This window comes from Budorcas taxicolor, chromosome 2 (genome assembly GCF_023091745.1).
Source record: "Budorcas taxicolor isolate Tak-1 chromosome 2, Takin1.1, whole genome shotgun sequence".
NCBI lineage: Eukaryota > Metazoa > Chordata > Mammalia > Artiodactyla > Bovidae > Budorcas > Budorcas taxicolor.
In genome coordinates this window covers 16277540-16300842 of record NC_068911.1, presented here as the reverse complement: position 1 = coordinate 16300842, position 23303 = coordinate 16277540, and the positions used below count along the sequence as shown (strand labels likewise).

At 46.0% G+C, this 23303-nt stretch overlaps 2 protein-coding genes and 2 non-coding genes across 4 annotated transcripts; 2 read left to right on the top strand and 2 right to left on the bottom strand.

Annotated features, from left to right (window-relative positions):
* Nucleotides 1-182: 182 nt before the first annotated feature.
* DCTPP1 (dCTP pyrophosphatase 1) lies at nucleotides 183-3530 on the bottom strand. The gene is made up of 3 exons (XM_052635976.1): nucleotides 3400-3530; nucleotides 2607-2717; nucleotides 183-662 (listed from the first exon to the last, which is right to left on the bottom strand). The coding sequence occupies exons 1-3, from the start codon at nucleotides 3495-3497 to the stop codon at nucleotides 362-364; spliced, it is 510 nt and encodes a 169-aa protein (XP_052491936.1). The 5' UTR covers nucleotides 3498-3530; the 3' UTR covers nucleotides 183-361.
* Nucleotides 3531-14409: 10879 nt separating this feature from the next.
* Nucleotides 14410-16646, bottom strand: SEPHS2 (selenophosphate synthetase 2). The gene has a single exon (XM_052661320.1). It carries the CDS (start codon nucleotides 16468-16470, stop codon nucleotides 15118-15120), a length of 1353 nt encoding a protein of 450 aa, XP_052517280.1. The 5' UTR covers nucleotides 16471-16646; the 3' UTR covers nucleotides 14410-15117.
* Nucleotides 16647-18874: 2228 nt separating this feature from the next.
* TRNAR-UCG (transfer RNA arginine (anticodon UCG)) lies at nucleotides 18875-18947 on the top strand. Its single transcript has one exon. It is a non-coding gene; the product is annotated as a tRNA-Arg (tRNA).
* Nucleotides 18948-22862: 3915 nt separating this feature from the next.
* On the top strand, nucleotides 22863-22935 carry TRNAR-UCG (transfer RNA arginine (anticodon UCG)). Its single transcript has one exon. It is a non-coding gene; the product is annotated as a tRNA-Arg (tRNA).
* The last annotated feature ends 368 nt before the right edge of the window (nucleotides 22936-23303 follow it).

The following is a 23303-nucleotide window of genomic DNA, read 5'->3' as shown; positions in this document are numbered from 1 at the left end:
CTTACATGAGATCAGACAGGGAACTTTCTAGAAATCAGATCTCTCTGCTCTGCAGGTGGGACGTACAATAGAAAAACATGGGAGTTGGGCTCGCAGGCATTGCGGGTGCCCCTCTCCAGCGTGGACTGAGACAGAGCCTCCCCGGCTGCCCCAGGAAGAGTCTAGAAGCTGATAACCGAAAGTTTTATTGAGGGAGAAAAAAACAGGAGGCTATCTTCTGGAGGTTCTGGGCCCTTAGACCTCAAGAAGTGTAGCCCCCAAGTCCGTGATCTCTTAGGAAAGAACTAGAATGAGATACCTTGGCCAGGCACCCTCTGCTCCTCAGAGGCCATGCTGAGCTGCAGGTTCTGTGCCCATGTTTCTAGGTTGAGACCTGACCTGTGGACTCAGAGGCAGGGTCTGTAGGCCCCATGGCCTGGTTTTCAGAGGTGGCCCCATGGGGCAAGTCTGTATACTTGCAGGCAGAGCCACGGGATAGATGCGCTGGATAGCGTCGCCGGTTGGTGTCCATCTTGGAGAGCACTGCTTGGGGCAGGTCTACACGGCAGCGGGCTGCCAGTGCTACCAGGTAGATGAGGACATCACTGAGCTCCTCTTGAAGGGCTGCTCGTTCCCTGGGGGACCAGGCTTGGGGCCCAGGCTCCTCATCAGGCTTCCACTGACTGGGGACAGAACACACAAGACAGGCACACACACATAGATGCTAGCTAGGACAGTGGGTTCCACCTCTCTTAGGAGCAGCCCAGACCTTGAAGCAGTGAACTCCCACCTCCTGGTAAGTTTCTTCCAGGACAAGTCAACCCATCTGGGCCCTGGACTCCTTATGGTGGGGAAGAGACCTCATCAGATGATTCACCCAGACCTCTGTGTCCCTACCTAAGCCAAGGAGAGGACAATTCACTTGTTGGGACCCAGTCCTACTTGCCAACCCCCAGTCACTTCTACCCCAGACTAAACCTTAGACCTGGACCACTGCAAAAGTCTGCTAACTCATCTTTTCTTCTTACCCTACCATCTTTTAAAAGAACAAATCACATTTCATCCCTCCCCTGCTTAAAACTCCCCCAACTGGACTTCTCTGGTGGTCCAGTGGTTAAGAATCTGCCTGCCAATGCAGGGGACACGGGTTCGATCCCTGGTCCGGGAAGATTCCACATGCCATAGGGGCAGCTAAGCCCATGTGCCACAACTGTGAGCCCATGCACTGCTCGAGCGCCCTAGAGTCCATGCTCTGCAACAAGAGAAACCACTAGAGAGTAGGACACCTAGAGAGTAGACCCTACTCACTGCAACTAGAGAAAACTCACATGCAGCAACAAAGACCCAGCATAGCCAAAAGTAAAAATGACAACTCCTCCAACTGTTCTTGGAATAAAATCCAACCTCCTACCTCGCCCTCCAGGTTCTGCATGAAATGACTCCTGTCTTTGCCAATGTTATTGTCCACCACACTCCCTCTGACCTGCCCCCCCACACCCTTAAAGCCATTCATTCTGGCCTCTTCTGTCTTGCAAACAGGCCAAACTGTCACAGGGCCTTTGCACTTACTGCTCCCTCAACCTTGAATGCTCTACCCCAGCCATGCTTCCCATCAGGTCTCAGCTCAAATGTTACCTCCTTAGAACAGCCTTCTCCCTCTGTTACCTTCTTTCTTAACACCTCGTGTTATTTGCCTCCTAGCACTTGTCACAATTCCATATCTTTTAAAGTGAGTTCACTTATTTATTGTCAGTCTCTTTGCACTGTGAGTGTATCCATCTTGTCCAAGACCATATCTTGATTCTAGATGACCTAGCACCCAGACAGTGCTCATGCACCTGTAATGAATGAATGAATGGATTGCCCTCCCACACATCTGTGCTGTCATTTCTCCATGCCCCTGAGACTACCCTGGTTTAGTCCTCACCACATTTTGCCTCATCTACACCAGTCTCCTCACTGATTTCCCCTGACACAATTCTCCTAGGGGATCAAATCCACTCTGCAGGTACAGTGATCTTTCTACCACTCAAATCGGGTCAGGTGTTCTGTCCAGAACTCCATTACTTCCCAGCCGAATCCTACCATTCTGTGTTCCTATCCTACCCCTCTCCTCTGCAGCCACAAGAGATACATGTATCAAGTACTTATTGTGTGTTGGGTACTTGAGACACACCAGAGAACAAGACGGATACAAAACCCTTGCCCTTTGTCAAGAAGCTTACACTAAAGGAATCCTACCTTGTAGCTGAATTCCTACATTCTCACTGAATTTAACTCGCCCTTTTCCATCTCACTACCTTTGCAAATGTGGTTCCCCCTCTCTGGAATGCCTTCTATAGAAGATCAGCCTTTCTACCCCAGAGGCAGAGGTAAAGGAAGGTTGCCACCACCTCTTCTCAGACCTGGATCTACCTTGCTGTTTTTACACCTTTCTCTCCCAGGAGACTGGGAGCCCCTAGAGGGCAGCGGACCCATAAGTCATCTCTCTGAATGCCCAGCAACCAGGTACAGAAGAGCTTAGCAGTGAGGAGCGGAAACTGGATCCATGGATATTTGATGGTCAAATGAATCCTCCCCTCCCCTCCTCAACACAGACTCTTCCAGAGAGCCTGTCATCTACTCACAAGAGCTCTGCCAGCTCCCCCACTTCCCCCACCAAGGCCAGGAGGAGGTTTCGAGGCTGATGGAACTGCTCCCAGTCTCGTTCAGCAGCGAACTCAGCATGGAGGCGGCGGCTGGAATGGGAGAAAGAGGTGGAAGTCCAGGTCCAAGGTTAGGGGATGGGGGAGGAGATGCAGGGCCCTGGCAGGTACTCAGTGAGATGCAATGGGGGCATGCGAGTCAGAGGGGATTCTGCAACTAATTCTTTGGATGGCCTAAACAGGTCATCTCTTTTTTAAAGGATGTGGTTTTCTCATCTGTAAAATGGGTGCATCCTTACACAGACCCTAAACTATCGAAATCTAATAATACCCTCATTTTCATTATTCCACTTCCTGTTGCTGCTTCTACAGTTTTCCTCCACCTGGAATAACCCTGTCTCTGCATATCTAAATCCTATTGATTTTACGGAATGCAGCCCCAGGACACTTCCCCCAAGAAGCCCTCTTGGATTTCCTCCAGAAAGAAATGTCTTCGACGTCTCAACACTGCATTTGCTCCCATCCTACCTCCCGCTCCTGGAGGACAGAGGCAGGGCAGAAGCATCACCGTACTCCGGCATGTCCCCTGCCTCAGATGTGTATAGTTAAGCCCATTTTGCAGAGGAGAAGGTTAGAAGTTCGCCTGGGGTCAGCCCCCAGAACTAGAACCTGAGCACAGCTGCTAGCCTTTTTTTCCGAACACGTGGAGGGACCCTACCCGAAAGGAGGGAGTAGGGGCGATCTACCCAGCTCAGGCTGGGCAAGGACGGCTTACATGTCCTCCAGCGTTGGTTCCGAGCTGAAGCTGAAGGGGCCGGTAGCGGTAGTGCTCTCTCCTCTGGCACCTCCACGAATCTCTTCATTCGCGGACATGCCGCCCACCGAGCTGCAGCGGGGACAGTCAGGGAGAACCAGCAGCCAAGCTCGGAGCCCCCGCCTCCAGAGCCCCTGACCAATCACAGGCGTTTGTGATTGCTTCACAGGGGCGGAGCCAAAGGAAAGACCAGTTACTCTTGTGGAGTTAGCGAAATCCCTCCCTTTACCCGGACTGGACCAACCTGAGAGGACTTTAAGCGGGTGTTCTTTGGCTCTCGCCCCTGAATTCTTGAGTCTTGACCGAAAACCTTAAAGATATAGGTACCAGATTCGACCAGGGGAAGAGACAAAGGGCAGAGAGCGGAGAGCGCAGGCGCGTCATTTCCCTTTGGGGCGCCAGATGGCACCAAAGCGAAATGACAGAGCGGGGAGCCTCGTGGCGAACCCCAGAAACGAATGGTTTAAAGGAGAGAGGAGAGTTTATTAAAACGATACAGGAATGTCTCCAGGATAAAACTGAGCCTGAGGAATGAACTGGAACTAGGGTTGTTCAGTCGCTCAGTCGTGACCGACTCTGCGACCCCGTAGACTGCAGCATGCCAGGCTTCCCTGTCCTTCACTGCCTCTCGGAGTTTGCTCAAACTCGTGTCCTTTGAGGACTTCTCTGTAACCTAAAAGGTAAACAATCTGCCTGTAATGCCAGAGACCAGGGTTCGATCCTTGGATCTGGAAGATCCTCTGGAGAAAGGAATGGCAATCCACTCCAGTATTCTTGCCTGGAGAATCCCATGGACAGAGAAGCCTGGTTGGCTGCAGTCTGTGGGGTCGCAAAGAGTCGGACACGGCTGAGCCACTAAAACACACACACACACACACACACACACACACACACACGTCCATTGAGTCGATGATGCCATGCAACCATCTCATCTTCTAGGGGAACTAGGGAAGCTGTTTCAATTTTACATATTTAATCCTCACAGCTATTCATTCAGTCCTCAAATCAGCCCTCTGAGGTAGTTAATATTATAGTCATCATCTCCATTTTACAGACACAGAAACTGAGGGATTGAGTAATTTAACTCTACAGCTAGTTAAGTGGTAGCCAGGTTACAAATTTAAGCAGTTTGGCTTCAGAATCTGGATTAACTCCTACACTGCTGCTACTGCTGCTGCTGCTAAGTTGCTTCAGTCATGTCCGACTCTGTGAGACTCCATAGACGGCAGCCCACCAGGCTCCCCCGTCCCTGGGATTCTCCAGGCAAGAACACCGGAGTGGGTATATTGTCTCAAATGGTGATAAGTACTATGGTAGATAGTAAGATAGAAAGGACCTGAATCCTTGATAACATTGCTGAGCCACTTATTTTAAAACAGGTTACAGAGATGCCCTGATTTAAGACTCTGGTTATATAAGATAATAAATCCCTTTATTGGTCAAACCACTTTTAGGGTTTTGTTTTTGCTACTTGTCTTTGAGAAATTGACATTTAACCTGAGTAACAATTAATAAATCAAGGGAAATAGGGGACTTCTCTGGTGGTCCAGTGGCTAAGACTATGCACACCCAATGCAGGGGGCCAGGTTCAGTCCCTGGTCAGGAAACTAGATCCCACATGCTGCAATTAACTATCCCAAATGCCTCAATTAAATCTCCCAAATGCTGCAATGACGATTAAAGATCCTGCATGTTGCAACTAAGACCTGGCATAGCTAAATACATATTTAAAAAAAAAAACATTAAAGAAAAATCAAGGGGAATAGAGTACTAGGTAGAGAGGACACCAGTGGTTAAAGTAGGGAAAGCTTGGCATGTTCTAAATGCAAAAAGAGTTCCAGTGTGGCAGTAATGCAGTGAACAAACAAGGGGGAGAATGGTGGGATGTGGTGTTGGAGAAGTAAAAAGAGATGAGATCAGATCAATCAACCATTGATTTTATTTCATTTTTTATTTTATTTTAGATTTTAAGTATGTGGGAACCTTTTGAAGGATTTTAGGCAGGGAAGCCATATGATCATATTTTGTATTTCTGAACCCTCTTACTGCTATGTTAAGAATGAACTGGAGGAGGGACTTGCCTGGTGGTGCCTTGGATAAGAAGATAAGGTGGCATCCATCTGCCAATGCAGGAGACATGAGGTCGATCCCTGATCCAGGAAGATTCCACATGTCAGGTAACAACTAAGCCAGTGCACCATGACTACTGAGCCTGTGCTGCAACTGTTGAAGCCCACATGGCCTAGACCCCATGCCCCACAACAAGAGAAGCCACTGCAGTGAGAAGCTCTCATATGGCAACTAGGGAGTAGCCCCCACTCACCACAACTAGAGAAAGCCCTCGCAAAGATTCAGTGCGGCCAAAAATAAATAAACAAATAGTTTCAAAGAGAATGAACCAGAGGAGGGCAAGAGTAAGAAGCAGGAAGATGCGTTACTGCAGTTTTCTAGCAAGAGATGTTGATGAATTGGCCTGGGCTGATGGCAGGTGAAGATGAAAAAAAATAGATGCATATCTTGGAGATAGACCTGTAGGTTTTCTTGGTTTTGAACTAGTGAGATGGGAGAAAGGGTAGAATCAAGCATGGCTTGCAGGTTTTGAGTGCTGAGCAGCTTGGTGGATGCATGGTGACTAATACTGGGATGAGGAAGATGAGATGCAGGATTGAACACAAGAGGCATCAGAAGTGTGGTTTAGGACAAAGCAAGTGAAGACCCACATCAAGTTGGCAGGTGGATTTATGAGCCTAAGGCTTAGAGGCAAGATGAGGGCTGAAAATTCAGATTTGGTAGTCTCTGTCATTTAAACACTAAAGTTTGGGAATTCGAGAAGAATAACTAGTACAAGAATCTAGGTAGGCAAGACTAAGATTTGGGGTACTCTGACATTTAGCAGTTGAGCAGAAGAGAGGAAAAGGGCTTCCCTGGTGGCTCATTGGTAAAGAATCTGCTTGCCAACGTGAGAGAGAGGAGGATCGATCCCTTGGTCGGGAAGATCTCCTGGAAGAGAAAATGGCAACCCACTCCAGTATTCTTGCCTGGGAAATCCCATGGACAGAGGAGCCTGGCAGGCTACAGTCCATGGGGTTGCAGAGTCAGACATGACTGAGCGACTCAATAACAAGAGAAGAGAAGGTGAGGTAGGAGGAAAATTGACAGTGTGAAGTTATGGACACCAAGAGGAAAGTATTCCAGAATGAATGGACATCTGATGCAGTGGAGCAGCTGGGTAAAGTGAGAACACAGAATTTGCTACTGGATTAGGCAACATGGAATTTAGATATGGGAGGTCGGAGATATGAGGGTGTCCTGGGTAACTCCTGGGTTTCTGGCTTGAGTAAATAGATGAATAGTTCTGTCATTTGCTGAAATGAGGACATAGAAGATCTGGAAGTGGTGGTAGGAGGGAAGATACTGAATTCAGTTTGGGACAGGTTGAGTCTGAGATCTAGGCAAAACATCCAGGCAATGTCCAGCAGGTAGGTGGATATACAGGTCTGAAGTTTGGAGCATTGAGCTGCCTTATGGATCTGGGTACTAAAAGTTTCTGGAGCCAAGTACCACCCCTAGCACCTTCCTTGGTGTTTACTAAGCTTCTCCAGTTGTGTGTGTGCCACGTCTGACTTTGCTTCCCCATGGACTGTAGCCTGCCAGGCTCCTCTGCCCATGGAATTCTCCAGGCAAGAATACTGGAATGGACTGCAATTTCCTACAGCAGGGGATCTTCCCTGATGGCAAAGGTCAAACCCTCATCTCTTGTGTCTCCTCCACTAGCAGGCAGATTCTTTACCACTAGTGCCACCTGGGAAGCCCAGCTTCTTTAGCCTGAAGACAAACTCTTACTGGAATATAAAATACCACTTGGAGAGCAACTTTCTCTGGAGTCCTCTGCATCGTCGCAGATTTTTTAAGAGTCAGGTTTTCAGGACTTCTAGAGTTCACAGGTCAAATGGTCCTTGGAGACTGATCTGAAGGAGGAGGCACTCTCACTGAGACTGCCTCTGCCCAACCCCCCTCCACCCCTCAGGAGGTTCCCTGGCAGAGCTGTAAAGCTCTTCCAAAGCATCCTGCAGGGACATCCAAGTTCTTTGCTCCCACGACATCATCCTCTAGAGACCAACCGGGACTTCTCTAGCAGTCCAGCGGTTAAGACTCTGCTTCCACTGCAGGGGGCCTGGGTTCACCCCTGGTCAGGAAATTAAGATACTGCATGCTGGGCAGCGCAGCTAAAACGAACATACAAAGGTGTTTCTCCATTGCCGGCTAATAAATGTTTAATGACAGAGTGGACGGAACTTTGTTTTTGCTGAAACAGGCACACATACACCCTTGTACCACTCAAGAGTTTGGCCACCTTCCCCACTAGAGCCAAACAGGTGCAACTGGTCTCAGTAAGGCTCTTTGGGAAAACTTGGAGTGGAAGTGGCCACAGCAGCCGGAGAACAAAGCAGCAAAGGCCTGTAAACTGCAAAGGTGGTGTCAGGGTAGGGGAACCTGGGCCAGTCAGAGGTCCCAGAGACAACAGAGAGCAATGGGAAACTAGGACTCAGGTGATTGATTGGGAACCTACCTGCCAATGCCCTTGGGAAGACTGTTTCTCTTCTCTGAGCCTTGATTTCCCTATCTATATAATGGGGATCTGGCCTAGGTGGCCTCCAAGGACACTTCATAGTGTGCTAGGAGGACCAGGACAATATGTATTTTGTCCATGGGTGGGTCCCAATAATCTACTTCAGTTTTGTTTTCTTTTTTTGCCTCGCCAAACAGTTTGTGGTATCTTAGTTCCCTGACCAGGGTTTGAACCTGGGCCCTTGGCAATGAAAACTCGGAAAGTCCTAACCACTGGATTGCCAGGGAATTCCCAGTGCTGTTCTTATTGGAGGTAGATCTATAGGCCTTACTGGTTTTGAACTTGGGAATGGGAGAAAGGGTGCTGCTATAATTAAAATGGGCTTCCCGGTTGGTGCAGTGGTAAAGAATCTGCCTGCCAGTGCAAGAGACATGGGTTTGATCCCTGGGTCAAGAAGATCCCATGAAGGAGGAAATGGCAACCTGCTCCAGTATTCTTGCCTGGAGGATCTCGCGGGCAGAGGATTCTGGCAGGCTTTAGTCCATGGGGTCACAAAGAGTCAGACACAACTGAGTGACTGAGCATGCACGCATATAAATTTTTCAGGGCCAGTCATAACAGAGCTTTTTTCAGAAACTCTAGCCTAGCCCTGTCAGGCCAGAGAGTCCCCAAGACCCTTGGAAGTCCTTCGCCAACCTATTTGTCTGGCCATATCCCCCTACACACAGGCTGAAATCCACTCTCCCTGCCTTTGCTCACCCACTCCCCTAATTCTGGAATGCCCATCCCCATTCTCTGCATATCCAAATCCAAATTCCACCCATCCTGTAGGGCCCTGCTTCAAAGCCTCCTCTAGGAACTAGCCTTCCGAAACTTCCTCCAAAAGGACAGAATTTGGTTTTATATAGTACTTCCTTCACTCTTATTGCCATGGCACTTACCACTTCTTACTTTAATTTGGGGGAGACTGGTGACCCTGTTCTAGATCCACCCTCAGTCCAGTCTCCTGGAGAACAAAAGCAGTGTCAGGCTTTTGTTTCCCAGGACCTGGTACTTGAGTTGATCTATACATACATTTAGAGGAGGGTATCTCACGGGATCCTCTCCATGACTTGCCTGCCATAGGTGAGTATAGCTGTGTCTATTTTACAAATGAGGAAACTGAGACCCAGAGAGGTCTGGAGACTCATCTGAGATCATCCGGAAGGGCGAAGGCTGAAGCCCCCCAGAGTGCCCAGTGCTCTTCAGCACGGAGTAGAGAAGGCAGCTCACACATGCCTGAGTATCTGCTGAGGTCGCCTGGCGCTGCCTTTCCTTCTGTCCTTTCTGTCCCTCCTCTTCATCTTCCTCTCTCTCTACTTTCAATGTCCTCTCCTTTTTCTTTTCTTTGGCTCCCTTTTTCTTTCTCTCCATCACCTTTTAAGAAAAACTTTTTTTGCTTTTTCTTTAGTATTATTTATTTTTGGCTGAGCTGGGTCTTCATTGCTACCCTCAGGCTTTCTCCAGTTGCAGTGATCAAGGGCTATTCTCCAGTTGCAGGGTGCGGGCTTCTCATTGCTGTGGTTTCTCTAGTTGTGGAGCACGGGCTCTAGGGTATGCAGGCTCAGTAGTTGTGTCCCATGGGCTTAGTTGCCCTGTGGCATGTGAAATCTTCCCAGACCAGGGATCGAACCCGTGTTCCCTGCATTGGCAGGAGGATTCTTAACCACTGGACCACCAGGGACATCCTCCTTCACGTTTGTTACACCTTTGTTTATACCTGTGATTCTGTTCTGATTTCCACCTCAGGCCTGTCACCTCCCATTACCTGCTACTTCCACTTTGCTGCCCAGGCCCTCTTCAAGGAATAGTTGGATGCCTACCTTGCTTCCAACCCCCTAACCCTTCCTAGGTTAACTAAGAGGACCCAGGCCAGGGAAGCATCCGATCGTTTTCCTGCCCTTTTCTACTGTCGAGCCCAAGCAAGAAAATAAACCAGTTAGAGAGTTGTGTTCATTGGTAAGCAGAACCAAGGCCCAAATTTCTTATCCAAAGCCTTGTTTTGAGAGATTGGTGGTACCAACTTCCACCACTAGGAGACACTAAGAGCAAGGAAAGTGTGAAAACAGTGGGTGCCGGAGTCCCAGTGTGTCTCACTCACTCACTCATTGATTGAGTATATCCTGAGCATTAACTGTGGGCCAGACACTGTTACAGGCGGTGGGGATATAGAACGTCCTCTGCCATCTTGGAGCTTACACACTTGCAGAAAGGGACAATTAAAAAGTAAACTAAGAAGGAACTTTCCTGATAATCCAGTGGATGAGCCTCCAAACTCCAAATGCAGGGGCCCTGAGTTTGATCCCTGGTTGGTTAACTAGATCTCACATACCTCAAACTAAGACCCGGCATGGCCAAATTAAAAAAAAACAAAATATCTAAGAAGCCAAGAAAGGGCTTCCCTGGTGACTCGGCAGTAAAGAACCTGCCTGCAATGCAGAAGACATGATTTTGATCCCTGGGTCAGGAAGATCCCCTGAAAGAAGGTATGGCAACCCACCCCAGTATTCTTCCTGGGAGAATCCCATGGACTAAGCAGTCTGGTGGGCTACAGTCCATTGGGTCGCAAAGAGTTGGACATGACTGAAGCAACTGAGCACGCAGACACGCCAAAGGTAATAAATAGGATGATGAGTTGGAGAGTTGCTTGGTATTGGCTGAGGTCAGAGAGGGCTTTTATGAACAGGTTTTATTCTAACTGAGCTAGGACTGAAAGTTAGCCAGTTGTATAGAGAGATGGAGAACAAAGGATCTCGGTTTGTTTGAGAGAAGTAACTCAGTCGTGTCCGACTCTTTGCAATCGCATGGACTATAGCCTACCAGGCTCATCCGTCCATGGGATTTTCCAGGCACGAGTACTGGAGGTGGTTGCCATTTCCTTCTCCAGGGGATTTTTCTGGCCCAGGGATCGAATCCAGGTCTCCCACATTGAAGGCAGGCGCTTTACCATCTGAGCCACCAGGGAAGCCCAAATACTTCTTTGAGCCCCCCTTTTTTTGGGGGGGGAGGCAAGAATACTGGAGTGGGTTGCCATTCCCTTCTCCAGGAGATCTTCCTGACCCAGGGATTGAACCCGGGTTTCCCGCATTGTAGGCAGACGCTTCACTGTCTGAGCCACCAGGGAAGTCATAGAAAGGCTAATGGGCTAGAGAGTTCAGTGAGAAAGGCAGTGAGTGTGCAGTGAGATGAAGTCCCTTGAGATGAAGCAGGGGTTTTGTGGAAAGTAATTTGAGAGCTTTGAGCTCTGAGAAAACCTGATTGAATTTATCTATTTATTGTTGTTAGATTACATTTTGTTTACTTTTGGCTAGAGTTGATAACTGCCTCAGTTTTTTTTAATTTGCTAATTTTCTATGTTGTTGCTGTCGTTTAGTTGCTCAGTTGAGCCTGACTCTTTTGCGAGCCCATGGACTGCAGCCTGATGGGCACCTCTGTCCATGGGACTCTCTAGGCAACAGTACTGGAGTGAGTTGCCATATCCTTCTCCAGGCAATCTTCCCAAGCCAGGGATTGAACCTGAGTTGTCTGCATTGCAGATGGATGGATTCTTTACTGCTGAGCCACTGAAGAAGCCCCAATTTCCTATGTAATTATCACTAATTCTTTTTACATCTTCTGATTACCTTCCAATACAATTTTTCACACAATTAAACATATCAATACTCTATCAGTTCCATTTTCCTTTTCCTAGAAGCCTTCCAAGCTTCTGTTCCAGCATGAGCTGGTTCTTCTCTGTGCCTGGTGGACAGCTCTTACCTTGAGAGTTCCCTTCACCTTTCACCTGTGCTGGGTTGCATTTCCTGGACCCCTTGTTTTTCCTCTTTCTCCGTTTGCTCCCTTGTTTTGCTGGAGCACATCTTCCAGCAGTTTCTTAAGAAAGAGTGAATGCAGTGAAAACACTTCAATACCTTGCACGTCTAAAAATATCCTTAGGCTATTTGTTTGAAAAAAAAAAAAGTGGCTATAGAATTACACAGAGAAAATCACTTACCCTCAGAATTTTGGAAGCACTTTCTCATTGTCTTTTAGCTTCCAGTTCACTGCTGAGAAGTCTGATACCAAACCTTTGTGATCTCCTCTCCTCCAAGAAGCTTTAGGAGCTCACCATGATTGGAAGCATGGACTTTGGAACCAGGCTGTTTAGTTAGTAGACTGCCAGTGCAACCTTGACCAAATTTCTCAATCTCCTTGCACCTCAGCTTCCTCATTTGCAAAATGGGGTTGTTGGAAGTTTACAGAAGTTAATACATATAAAAGCACTTAGAACAGTGCCTGGCAAAGAGTATTATATAAGCATTTGCTATTGTTTTTATTATGGTCTTTTAATCTGTGGTATTTTAACAATAGTTAATAATAAAATGAATGTAGGCCTTTTACCACTCCAACTCAAAAGGCATGTTGACACAACTTTTAAATTTCAGAAAACTTTCTTGTGTAATTCTTTGTTTTCTTCCTTTCATATGTTTTATTACCTCTTTCTGGAATTCTTATTTGTTAAACCTCCTGGCCCATCTCTGATTTTCCTGTTTTCCCCCTTCATTGTGCATCTTTTTGTTTTTTTCTCCTTTCTGATAAATGTCAGCTTTACCTTCTAAATCTTCTACTGAGGACTTTCCTGGTGGTCCAGTGGTTAAGACTACAAGCTTCCAATCCCTGATCAGGGAACTAAGATCCCTTATGTCTTATATAGTGATAGTGAAGTCGCTCAGTCGTGTCCGACTCTTTGCGACCCCATGGACTGTAGCCTACCAGGCTCCTCCGTCCGTGGGATTCTCCAGGCAAGAGTACTGGAGTGGGCTGCCGTTTCCTTCTCTAGGAGATCTTCCCAACCCAGGGATCGAACCTGGGTCTCCCACGTTGTAGGCAGACGCTTTACCATCTGAGCCACCAGGGAAGCTAATGACAACAAAAACTACTGAATTTAAAGATTTTTAGCTGTATTTTTATATTCTAAGTGCTTTGTTCTCTTATTATCTTTCAATGGCTGCTTTTTCTTCTTTTATTCCTTTCTTTTCTTTTGCTCCCTGTATAGTCTCTTTTTTAAGTCTTTTTTTTTTTGTCTGCTTTGACTTCTTTCCAGTTGGAACTTGCCTCAAATGTCTCGTGATCCTTTACTGCTCCTATTTGACAATGAGGCATTAAAAAGAATGTTTGTAAGAGATTTCCAACTGGGAGGCTTCTTAGTACAGGGATTTTCACTGGGGGCTCCCTAAATGTTTGTACTTATAGGTTTTTCTCCCCTGGGCAGATTTATTTTCTCCAGAGAAGTACCTTCCACCTGTGCCAGGCAGGGGCAATATAAGCTTCCCAGTGTTTCTAATACTGAAGCTGAGAGAGCGGGCTGGACAATCTCGTTTTTATTCTTGCTTTTGGTGAGGCTCCCTGTCCTCTGCTCTGCTGATTGCCTTTTTATAGTATTTTTTAAATTCACATTTCCCAGAGACCAAACTGTCCTTTACCTACAGAGGTGAGAGGCAGTCATGTGGCTGTATGACATGGTGTGGGGAGAAGTTTGAAAACTGTGAAGATTAATTACCCTATGCATAAACTTTTAACCAGTATCTTTGACCCCATCTTCCTTGGTGTATTTGGAGCCTATCCCCAACTCTGAAAGCATTTTTTTAGGGGGGCCACACCTTGCAACTTTTGAACTGTGGTGTTGGAGAAGACTGTTGAGTCCCTTGGACTGCAAGGAGATCAAACCAATCAATCCTAAAGGAAATGAGTGCTGAATATTCATTGGAAGGACTGATGCTGAAACTGAAGGTCCAATACTTTGGCCACCTGATATGAACTGATTCATTGGAAAAGACCCTGATGCTGGGAAAGACTGAAGGCGGGAGAAGGGGATGACAGAGGATGAGATGGTTAGATGGCATCACCGACTTGATGGACAGGAGTTTGAGCAAGCTCTGGGAGTTGGTGATGGACCGGGAAGCCTGGCAGGCTGCAGTCCATGGAGTTGCAAAGAGTCAGACATGACTGAGCAATTGAACCGAACACCTCACAGCATGTGGGGTCTAAGTTCCCCAACCAGGGATGGAACCCATGCCCCCTGCAGTGGAAGTTTGGAATCTAACTACTGGACCACCAGAAAAGTCCTTCTGAAGGCATTTATACTTTGGCCTCCTCTGTTCTAAGTCAATTACCCGTCTTACACCCACCTTCCACCTTCCAAGAACAGCTGGCACCTTTCCTTTGCCATTTCCTCTCCCACCCTCTAGGCCTTGGGATTTATGACTGTTACGATCCTTTGCTGTCAACACCAAATGTTATGTTGGTTCATTTTATAAAACTGTAAAAGATGAATAATTCCAAAGATACATTCGCCAGAAGAATTTTCAACAAAACTATTTCACTAGAAATTGCTTTATTGATGAAATCACCAGGAATTTTCAACACAAGATTTAACATCTTAATGTCCACCAAGACCTGGGCTCTGGGGTTTGGTCTGCCTCTCCCAGTCCTTAAAGGGGTTTAGAGAGAGACATCATTAACAGAGACCAAGTAAGGTGGTTGGAGGTCCTCCTTTCCCAGTCATTGGACAAGCTGCTCAATTCTTGTCCGGAGTAGGAAAGAGCCAGTGTTTCAGAGTAATCTAATAAGAATTTGACATTGCATTTAAATCTCTCATAACAATTTCAATTTATCAACAGTATTGGTCCAAACTTATTTCTGATCTAAGTCTTTTTCATTTTGCATTTTTGGTGTAATTTTAGTAAATAATCTCACTCCCTGTACAGAAATCAATTAACCCCGTGCCAAGAAAACTATCTCAAACCTGAGTAATCTCCTCTTGCTCTTGGAAAGAGGAAACGGGGGGGTTTTCTGCTTTTTCCACTCAAGAGATGACCAAATATATACCCTCGACCCCCCGGAAGTCCAAAATGTTACTTCTGGCCTTGGAATGTGCAGCTTTTGATGGGCTGACTCAAATTACCTAGGAAGAGCATCTGGAACTACTATGCAGGCAGCCTTCTTTGGAAATTTCTTCCTAAAATCAACTCTGGCGATTGCTCCATGCTTGTGTACAAAGGCTGTACAGTTCGAACAACTTCTGCTATTCCATCTCACAAGCTAGGCTCAGAGGAGGCACTGGAGTTCTCAGGAGCAAGAGTAGCAGTGGCCCCACGAGGTAGGACCTCAATAACGCGAGGCTTGTCAATGATCCGGGCTGTCCGGTTTCCCTTTTCCACAATACCAACGATCCAGGCTTGATGACCCTCTCCATACTTTGAAGATTTGATTTCTGAACAAAAGCGAGCTGCTTGTTCTCTTGGCAGACAAATCAGTAGCCCCCCAGAAGTTTCTGCTGAGGTTCCTTGCAGGAGACCGAAGCGCCCGCTGGCCTTGCTGATGGCAGCCATCTTGGCAATGATGGGCAGATTATGAATGACAAAGGAGACCTCATTTCTTTGTTGTTTTGCAAGGTTCTGAGAGTGACCCAGAATGCCAAAGCCAGTGATATCTGTGGCTGCGTGGGCATTAAACGTGTGCATCAGCCCGGCAGCAATTCTATTGAGGGTAGCCATGTTGAACATGGCTTCCTGATAACCCAGCTCTACCTCTTCTCTGGAGACCACCATCTTTATCTTATTCCATCGTTCAGGATTATCCAGCCATTGGTGGGCATTGACGGCAACCTGGGTTCCTAAGGGTTTAGTTAACACGAGCACATCCCCAACAACGGCGCTGTCGGGCAAGATGAATTCATTTGGTTGACATACTACAGTGGCAACTCCACCGATGATAATCCAAGGGTTTACCACCGTTTGCCCACCAGTCACTGCAGTCCCTCCTTCCTCGGCAGCATCCCGAAAGCCTTTGATCATGAGTGGTGTTACCTTTTCTCGCTCCTCCTCAGGCATACTCTGGCTGACGCTGAGTAGCATTAACATGTTATCACACTCAGTAATGCCCATCGCGTAGAGGTCACTCAGCACGTTGGCACATGCGATGCGCCCCATCATATAGGGATCTTCCACCAGGGGGTAAAAGAAGTCGGTGGTCTGCACCAAGGACAGGCCCCCGTGTCTCAGGGGTATGACGCAGGAGTCCATCCCAATGCCCAGGATGGGGAAGGGAGGGCTGGGCTCCGCCCTCACCGGCAGACCGGCTTCCTGGGCCGTCTCTTCAAGGCCTCCGACCAGGCCCCGGCCCGGCGCGGGCAGCACCTCCGGTCGCGTCAGTCCCGCCAGGAGTTTGAGCAGCGTCTCCTGGGGGACCTTGCAGCCTCAGCCCTTCATGCCAGAGAAGCCGGTGAGCCGCCAGCTCGGGCTGAGACCCAACGCCTGGGGCTCGAAGGGCCGGTAGCTCGAGAAGCCCCGGCCTAGAGGCAAGCCCACCGGGCCCGAGGAGCCTTCCCCCGCCGCCACTGCCGCCATAGCCTCTCCGCCGGCGCCAGTCGCCGCGACTTCCGCCATTACGCCTACCCGGCAGGGAGGGAGAAAAGGGGGTGGAGGAGGAGAGGTCCCTTTTACTTTCCACTCCAGTTAGTAAGGCGTAACGACATTACCGCAGACTCTCTCTAGCACGACTAGCGCAGCACAACCGCCGCCGCACCACGCGCTCCAGGACGTCCTGAGGAAGCGGCCGCCGGCCTCTCCGTATTTACCTTGCTGGTGATTGACAGCCGTACCAGCCAATGACGGCTTCTCCACTAAGGGGCGGGTTTCCTTTGGTCTAAAAGATATACTACAAATCAACCACCAGCTTGCGAAATTGGTCTCGGCAAGATTACTGAGCAAATGCTTTGGTTCATTTCCCTTGATGTAATTTAAATGATCTCTTAGGAGTGGCTGGCGGAACCCTGATTCCCTAGAGACAGTTTACCAAGTCCAGCATTTTCAAAGACGAGGGCAGATCGGTCATTTGGTCAACCTCAAGCCGGTCAGATTAGTCCAAGGGTCACTTGGTAGCGCACATGATCTATCCAGGGTAGAAAAATAGCCCAGGAGAAAAATCGGAACGAATATTGAGAAATTAGATGTTAAGTTACTACCATTATGTAAGCAAACTGCAGCATCAACATAATGAAATGTGAACGAGGACTTGGTCGGACATGACTGAGCGACTAAGAACAGCGACTGAACAACTTCAAAGTGTTTTAGGACTCTTAAGTCCAGACTCCTGCGAGGGTTTTGGTGCTATTTCCACCACTAAACCTATGCCAGTCACTTCCTCTCTCTTGGGATCAATGACTCATCTGAACAGTAAAGTAGCTTTACCTAGGGTTCTTCTAGTCTAAATTTTTTATATCCCTTTAAGTTAATATATATGAGAGTGTGTGGTGTACTCATGAAGGAAAGCTTGTCAATATCTGTTAAAATGATAGCTGCACTAAATACCTTTGACCCAGTAGTTCCATTCTAGAACTTTATCTTTTAGATATACTCACCTATGTGAGTGGGAAGTGATATTTATTGCTGTGCTATAAACATACCTGAACAACTTAAATGTTTATCAATTATGATTAAAATAAATTGATACATATATATAATGGAGTATAAGACAGCCATAAAAAAGAATGAGAAAGCATTGATATGATTATGCTGACAATAGTTACAGTTCTAATAGGCAGGATTCTAAATGCTCTACATATATTAACTAATTTAATTCTCATAAAGACATTATAAGTTAGGATTTGTTCCACATTTTACAGATAAGTAATATAAGACACAGAGAGATTAAATGGCCTAATCAAAATCACCATGAGTTTAGCTTGAAGCTGAATATGAATCCATGCAATCTGCTCCAGAGACCACCAAATTATATTGCCTATAATGTTTGTTAAGAGAAACAAACAAGCTTCAGAAAAGTATGTATGGAATACTACAAGTTGTTGTAAAAGGGGGAAATATATGCAAAAACATATTTCTGGAACGGTGATCACCAGAAACTGTTAATTTTGATTATCTGTGGGGAGACAATAAGATGATTAGGGGACAGAGATTCTTTTCATTGTGTCGTCTTTTTGATCTTTTTGAGTTGGAACTTAAAAATAAAATTTAACATTTGAATGTAATACTTAAAACAAAAGTAAATGCCTATGGGAGTATAAATTGATGCAAACATTTTGAAAAAGAGCCTGACCTTAACTGATAAAGTCGGACATATGCAAACCCATGTGATTCCACCCAAGGACATGCCCTAGAGAAAAATCCTGCCCTTGTGCCCCAGATGATATATACAAGAATGGCTGTAAGAGGTCTGGAGAGGATTGTACAACAGTGGGAATGTACTTAACACTACTGAACTTAAAAGGTTTAAAAAAGTAGATAAGATGGTAAATTTTATGTTGTGTGTATGTGTGGTGTTTTGGGGTTTTTTTTTTTGGCTGAGCTGAGAGGCATGTGGTATCTTAGTTCCCTGACCAGGGATCGATCTGTGCCCCCTACAATGGAAGCACAGTGTCCTAACCACTGGATCGCCAAGGAATCCCCTGTTATGTGTGTTTTTCCACAGTCACAAATATAAAAAAATATAGTAGATACTTATAGACTTTATAGTCCACCATTACATTTGGTTTTTATTACTGCATAAGTGAAGTGAAGTTGCTCAATTGTGTCCGACACTTTACGACCCCATGGACTATAGCCTACCAGGCTCCTCCATCCATGGGATTCTCCAGGCAAGAATACTGGAGTGGGTTGCCATTTCCTTCTCCAGGGGATCATCCCGACCCAGGGATCGAAACTGGGTCTCCCGCATTGCAGGCATACTACAGTATTAAGTCCTGGAGTGAACTGGAAGGAACCAGAATGTTAGATTTAGAATAAGCTGTCATCATGACTCTCCTAAAAGGCTTAGCTAACTTGTCTAGTGTGTGGCTGTGTGGCCTAATGGATAAGGTGTCTGACTTCGGATCAGAAGATTGCAGGTTCGAGTCCTGCCACAGGCGAAAGGGGATGGATTGCTTTTTGAGAGCTTCCCGGGTGCCTCAAGTGGTAAAGAATCCACCTGCAATGCAGGAGCCACAGGAAATGCACATTCGATCCCTGGGTGACCCCTTGGAGGAGGAAAGGGTAACCCACCCCAGTATTCTTGTCTGGAGAATCCCATGGTCAGAGGAGCCTGGCAGGCTACAATCCATAGGGTCACAAAGAATAAGACACGACTGAAGCATATCAAATAGAAATGTTAAGAGAATTGAATTTTTTAAATGTGTGTAAAGTTCCTGGCTGATGGTAAACTCAAAATAAATGATAGAACTTTTATCATATAGTACTGATATTGTGGTTGTAGGGACTGAAATTTAAATTCACAAATCTTGTAACATCGTTCAGAGTTTTTTATAAAAATAAATGTATCCATCTTTCAAAGGAAAAAGAATTGTAACAGAAAAACACTGAAATGATCCAAGTTCTCATTGACCTAAGAGTGCACAAACAAGCTGTGGTGTCACCACACAATGGAATATTATTTATCTTTAAAAATGAGGTGTAGGCATCATCAATATGAATAATCTCAAAAACAAAACATTGAAAAGAAGCAAGTTATAGAAGAAAACATAAATTAGGATACCATTTATAAACAAGCAATAATATTTTATTAGTAGCAAATATTAATATTTTATTAGTAACAAGCAATAATATTGTTGAGATGCATACTTGATAAAGACTCTTAAAAGGTAAAAGAATGAATGATTAACAAAGGAGTTGTTAAAAGATTATCATAGGAATTACTTCTGGGGAAGGATATGTAAAAGAACTTTTGGGCTATGTTAAATTCTGTTCCTTGGACTGAGTAGTAGTTACATAGGTTTTCTTTAAACCATGCACACGTATTTCCCCATGCTTTTTGTAAATAAACTATATATTTCAACATTTTCAAAAGAAGAAAATAGGCTATATTTCGGAATTTTAAAAAATGAGATACTGAAGAAGCAATAGATGTGGAAGCAAAGGACCTCTGGGTTTTATCTGATCTCTGTGTTTGCCCTCAGTGAGTTGTCTGGCCTTAAGGAAGGTACATAACCTCTCTACACCTTAGTTTTAATTTCTGTTAAATGAGTATAATCTTCTTTGCTTCAGACCACATGAACATCTCAACTATGAAAAGTTCTTTGCAAAATGTTCAGCGTATTGTTCATGTGAAGAATTCTCTTATCAGTGAGTGAAAAACAAAAACAGTCTATGATGTCTGTACTAACTTCAACTAGATTAGGTGGCCCTGGTTATATTTTCTCTTAGTTCTCTGGACTTTTCCTTCTCAGTATTTGGTGTAATTTGTACTTCTTCATTCATGTGGTTACTCCATGACTATCTGTTCCACTGACCTGTAAGCTCCAGAAAGCAGGGGCTGCTCAGTTTCATCCACCCTAGCATTTATATCGGAGAAGGCAATGGCACCCCACTCCAGTACTCTTGCCTGGAAAACCCCATGGACGGAGGAGCCTGGTAGGCTGCAGTCCATGGGGTCGCTAAGAGTCGGATACGACTGAGCATCTTCACTATCATTTTTCACTTTCATGCATTGGAAAAGGAAATAGCAACCCACTCCAGTGTTCTTGCCTGGAGAATCCCAGGGACAGGGGAGCCTGGTAGGCTGCAGTCCATGGCGTCGCTCACGGTCTGACACGACTGAAGCGACTTAGCAGCCGCAGCAGCAGCATTTATATGGCAAAAACATTCCTTGAATGAATACTTTATTTTATACAATACAGTTTGCTGAGCACACGAGTCATGTGATGTGTTCGTGCATGCTAAGTCGCTTCAGTCGTGTCCGATTCTTTGCGATCTCATGGACTGAACTATAGCCCACCAGGCTCCTATGTCCATGGGATTCTCCAAGCAAGAATACTGGAGTGGGTTACCATTTCCTCCTCCAGGGGATCTTCCTGACCCAGGGATCAAACCTGCAGTTCCTGCATTGCAGGCAGATTCTTTACTGCTTGAGTCACCAGGGAAGTCCCTTGAGTCTCATGATAGTGCTGAGCATTTTCATTTATTTATCTCCTCATTTCATCCTCGGAGCAGCCCCAGGGAATCAACACTCTTACCTGCATTTTACAGATGCAGAAACTGAGGTCCCTGATAGGTTAGGAGAGTCTTGCACAGGGTCAACCAGCTAGGAATCAACCTGGTGAGAATTGCAAATCCGAGTTTGTCTAGCCTGAAGGCTGGTGCCCTACCCCTCATTTTGGCAGGCCCTTTGAAAATACTAGTAACCCTCACCACACCCCTCAAGAAAACAAGACTCTTTCTTTTTATAGGTACATAAGGTAATTTTTTAAAGTTTAGTTTTAGTTGGAGTATAATTGCTTTAGAATGCTGTCTCTGTTTCCGCTGTACAACAAGAATCAGCAACATGTATGTATATATCTGAGCTTCCCAGGTGGCGCTAGTGGTAAAGAAGACATCTGTCAATGCAGTAGACGAAAGAGACATGAGTTCAACCTCTGGGTCCGAAAGATCCCCTGGAGGAGGGCATGGCAACCCACTCCAGTATTCCTGTCTGGAGAATCCCATGGTCAGCGGAGCCTGGCAGGCTACAGTCCATAGGGTCACAAAGAGTAAAACATGATGGAAGCAACTTAGCACAGCACAGCACAGCCCGTACACATATCCGCTCCCTCTGGAGTCTCTCTCCCACTCCTTCCCCTGCTGTCACCCTTCTAGGTCATCACAGAGCACTCAGCTGAATTCCCTGTGTTATACAGCAGCTCCCATTAGCTGTCTATTTAAACGTGATAGTGCATGTATGTCAACATCACTCTCTAAGTTTGTCCCATCCTCTCCTCCCTCACCCCCAGGGACTCTTTGGGGGGAAAGTATGTATCCATATTACTTCCTGTCACTTCTCCCTGGGACCAATGTTCCCTGGGGCCAGTGCAAAGAAAGTCTGGAATTTTCCTTGGCCAGTGACCAACCCCCTGAACCAGGACAAGTTCATGTGCCTTTGAGCAGACCATTCACCTGGGTGGATCCTAGTGATTGCATCATGAGCTTTCGAAAGCATCCTTTTTATCTTTTTCTTCTTTTTTCACTGAGAGATTCATTAAACTACATTTGCCATTCGGGCCAAAGACTGCAAGGTAGAAACCTGGAGGTGGAGTGGGGAGAGCAGACAAAAGAGAAGAAAGAGGGATTTTAAAGAATAAGATAATCTGAGTACCAGCCCATCATGTTAAAGAAAAACAGAGGTATATAGTTGATTTACAATATGATATTAGTTTCAGGTATACAGCATAGAGCTTCAAAACTTACAGATGTATTCAACTTAAAGTTATTATCAAATATTGGCTATACTTACCCCGAGCTGTACAATACACCCTGTAGCTTGCTTATTTTATACACAGTGTCAGTAGTTTGGACCTCAATCCCTTACCCCTGTCTATTGCTCCCCACTCCCCCCATTTGTTTTTCATATGCAATAAAAGCCTTGGGGCTGGTGCTACTTACAGTTATTTCCAGTTATAATCATTCAGAATCATAACACTACACTTTAGGCTTCAGTGCACTTTTTGTTTTATTTATTTTATTGAGTTGGCCAAAAAGTCTGTTTGGATATTTCTATACAATCTTATGGAAAAGTCCAAATGAATTCTTGGCCAACTCAATACATGCTGCCCTGCCGAGCCGCAAGCAGGATCTTTGTACCTTGACCAGGGATTGAACCCATGCTGCTTGCACTGGAAGTGCAGAGTCTTAACCACTGGACCAGGAGGGAATTTCCTCCATACACTTGGAAAATTTTGTTGTTGTTGTGGGAAGATAGATATTCTGTAAATTTTCAGTACACTGAAAACACTTCAACAGGCTGTTTCCATTACATTTTTTTCTTGTTACAAAATCACTGTCTTGTTGTTGTCTGTGGCCATGTGGCCTAATGGATAAGGTGTCTGACTTCGGATCAGAAGATTACAGGTTCAAGTCCTGTCATGGTCGCAAGGACAGGTTGCTTTTTGAGGGCTTCCCTGGTGGCCATGCCCGTGCGGCAACCCAAGATGGGCGGGTCACGGTGGAGAGGTCTGACAGAATGTGGTCCACTGGAGAAGGGAATGGCAAACCACTTCAGCATTCTTGCCTTGAGAACCCCATGAACAGTATGAAAGGGCAAAATGATAGGATACTGAAAGAGGAACTCCCCAGGTCAGTAGCTGCCCAATATGCTATTGGAGATCAGTGGAGAAATAACTCCAGATAGAATGAAGGGATGGAGCCAAAGCAAAAAAAATACCCCGCTGTGGATGTGACTGGTGATAGAAGCAAGGTCCAATGCTGTAAAGAGCAATATTGCATAGGAACCTGGAATG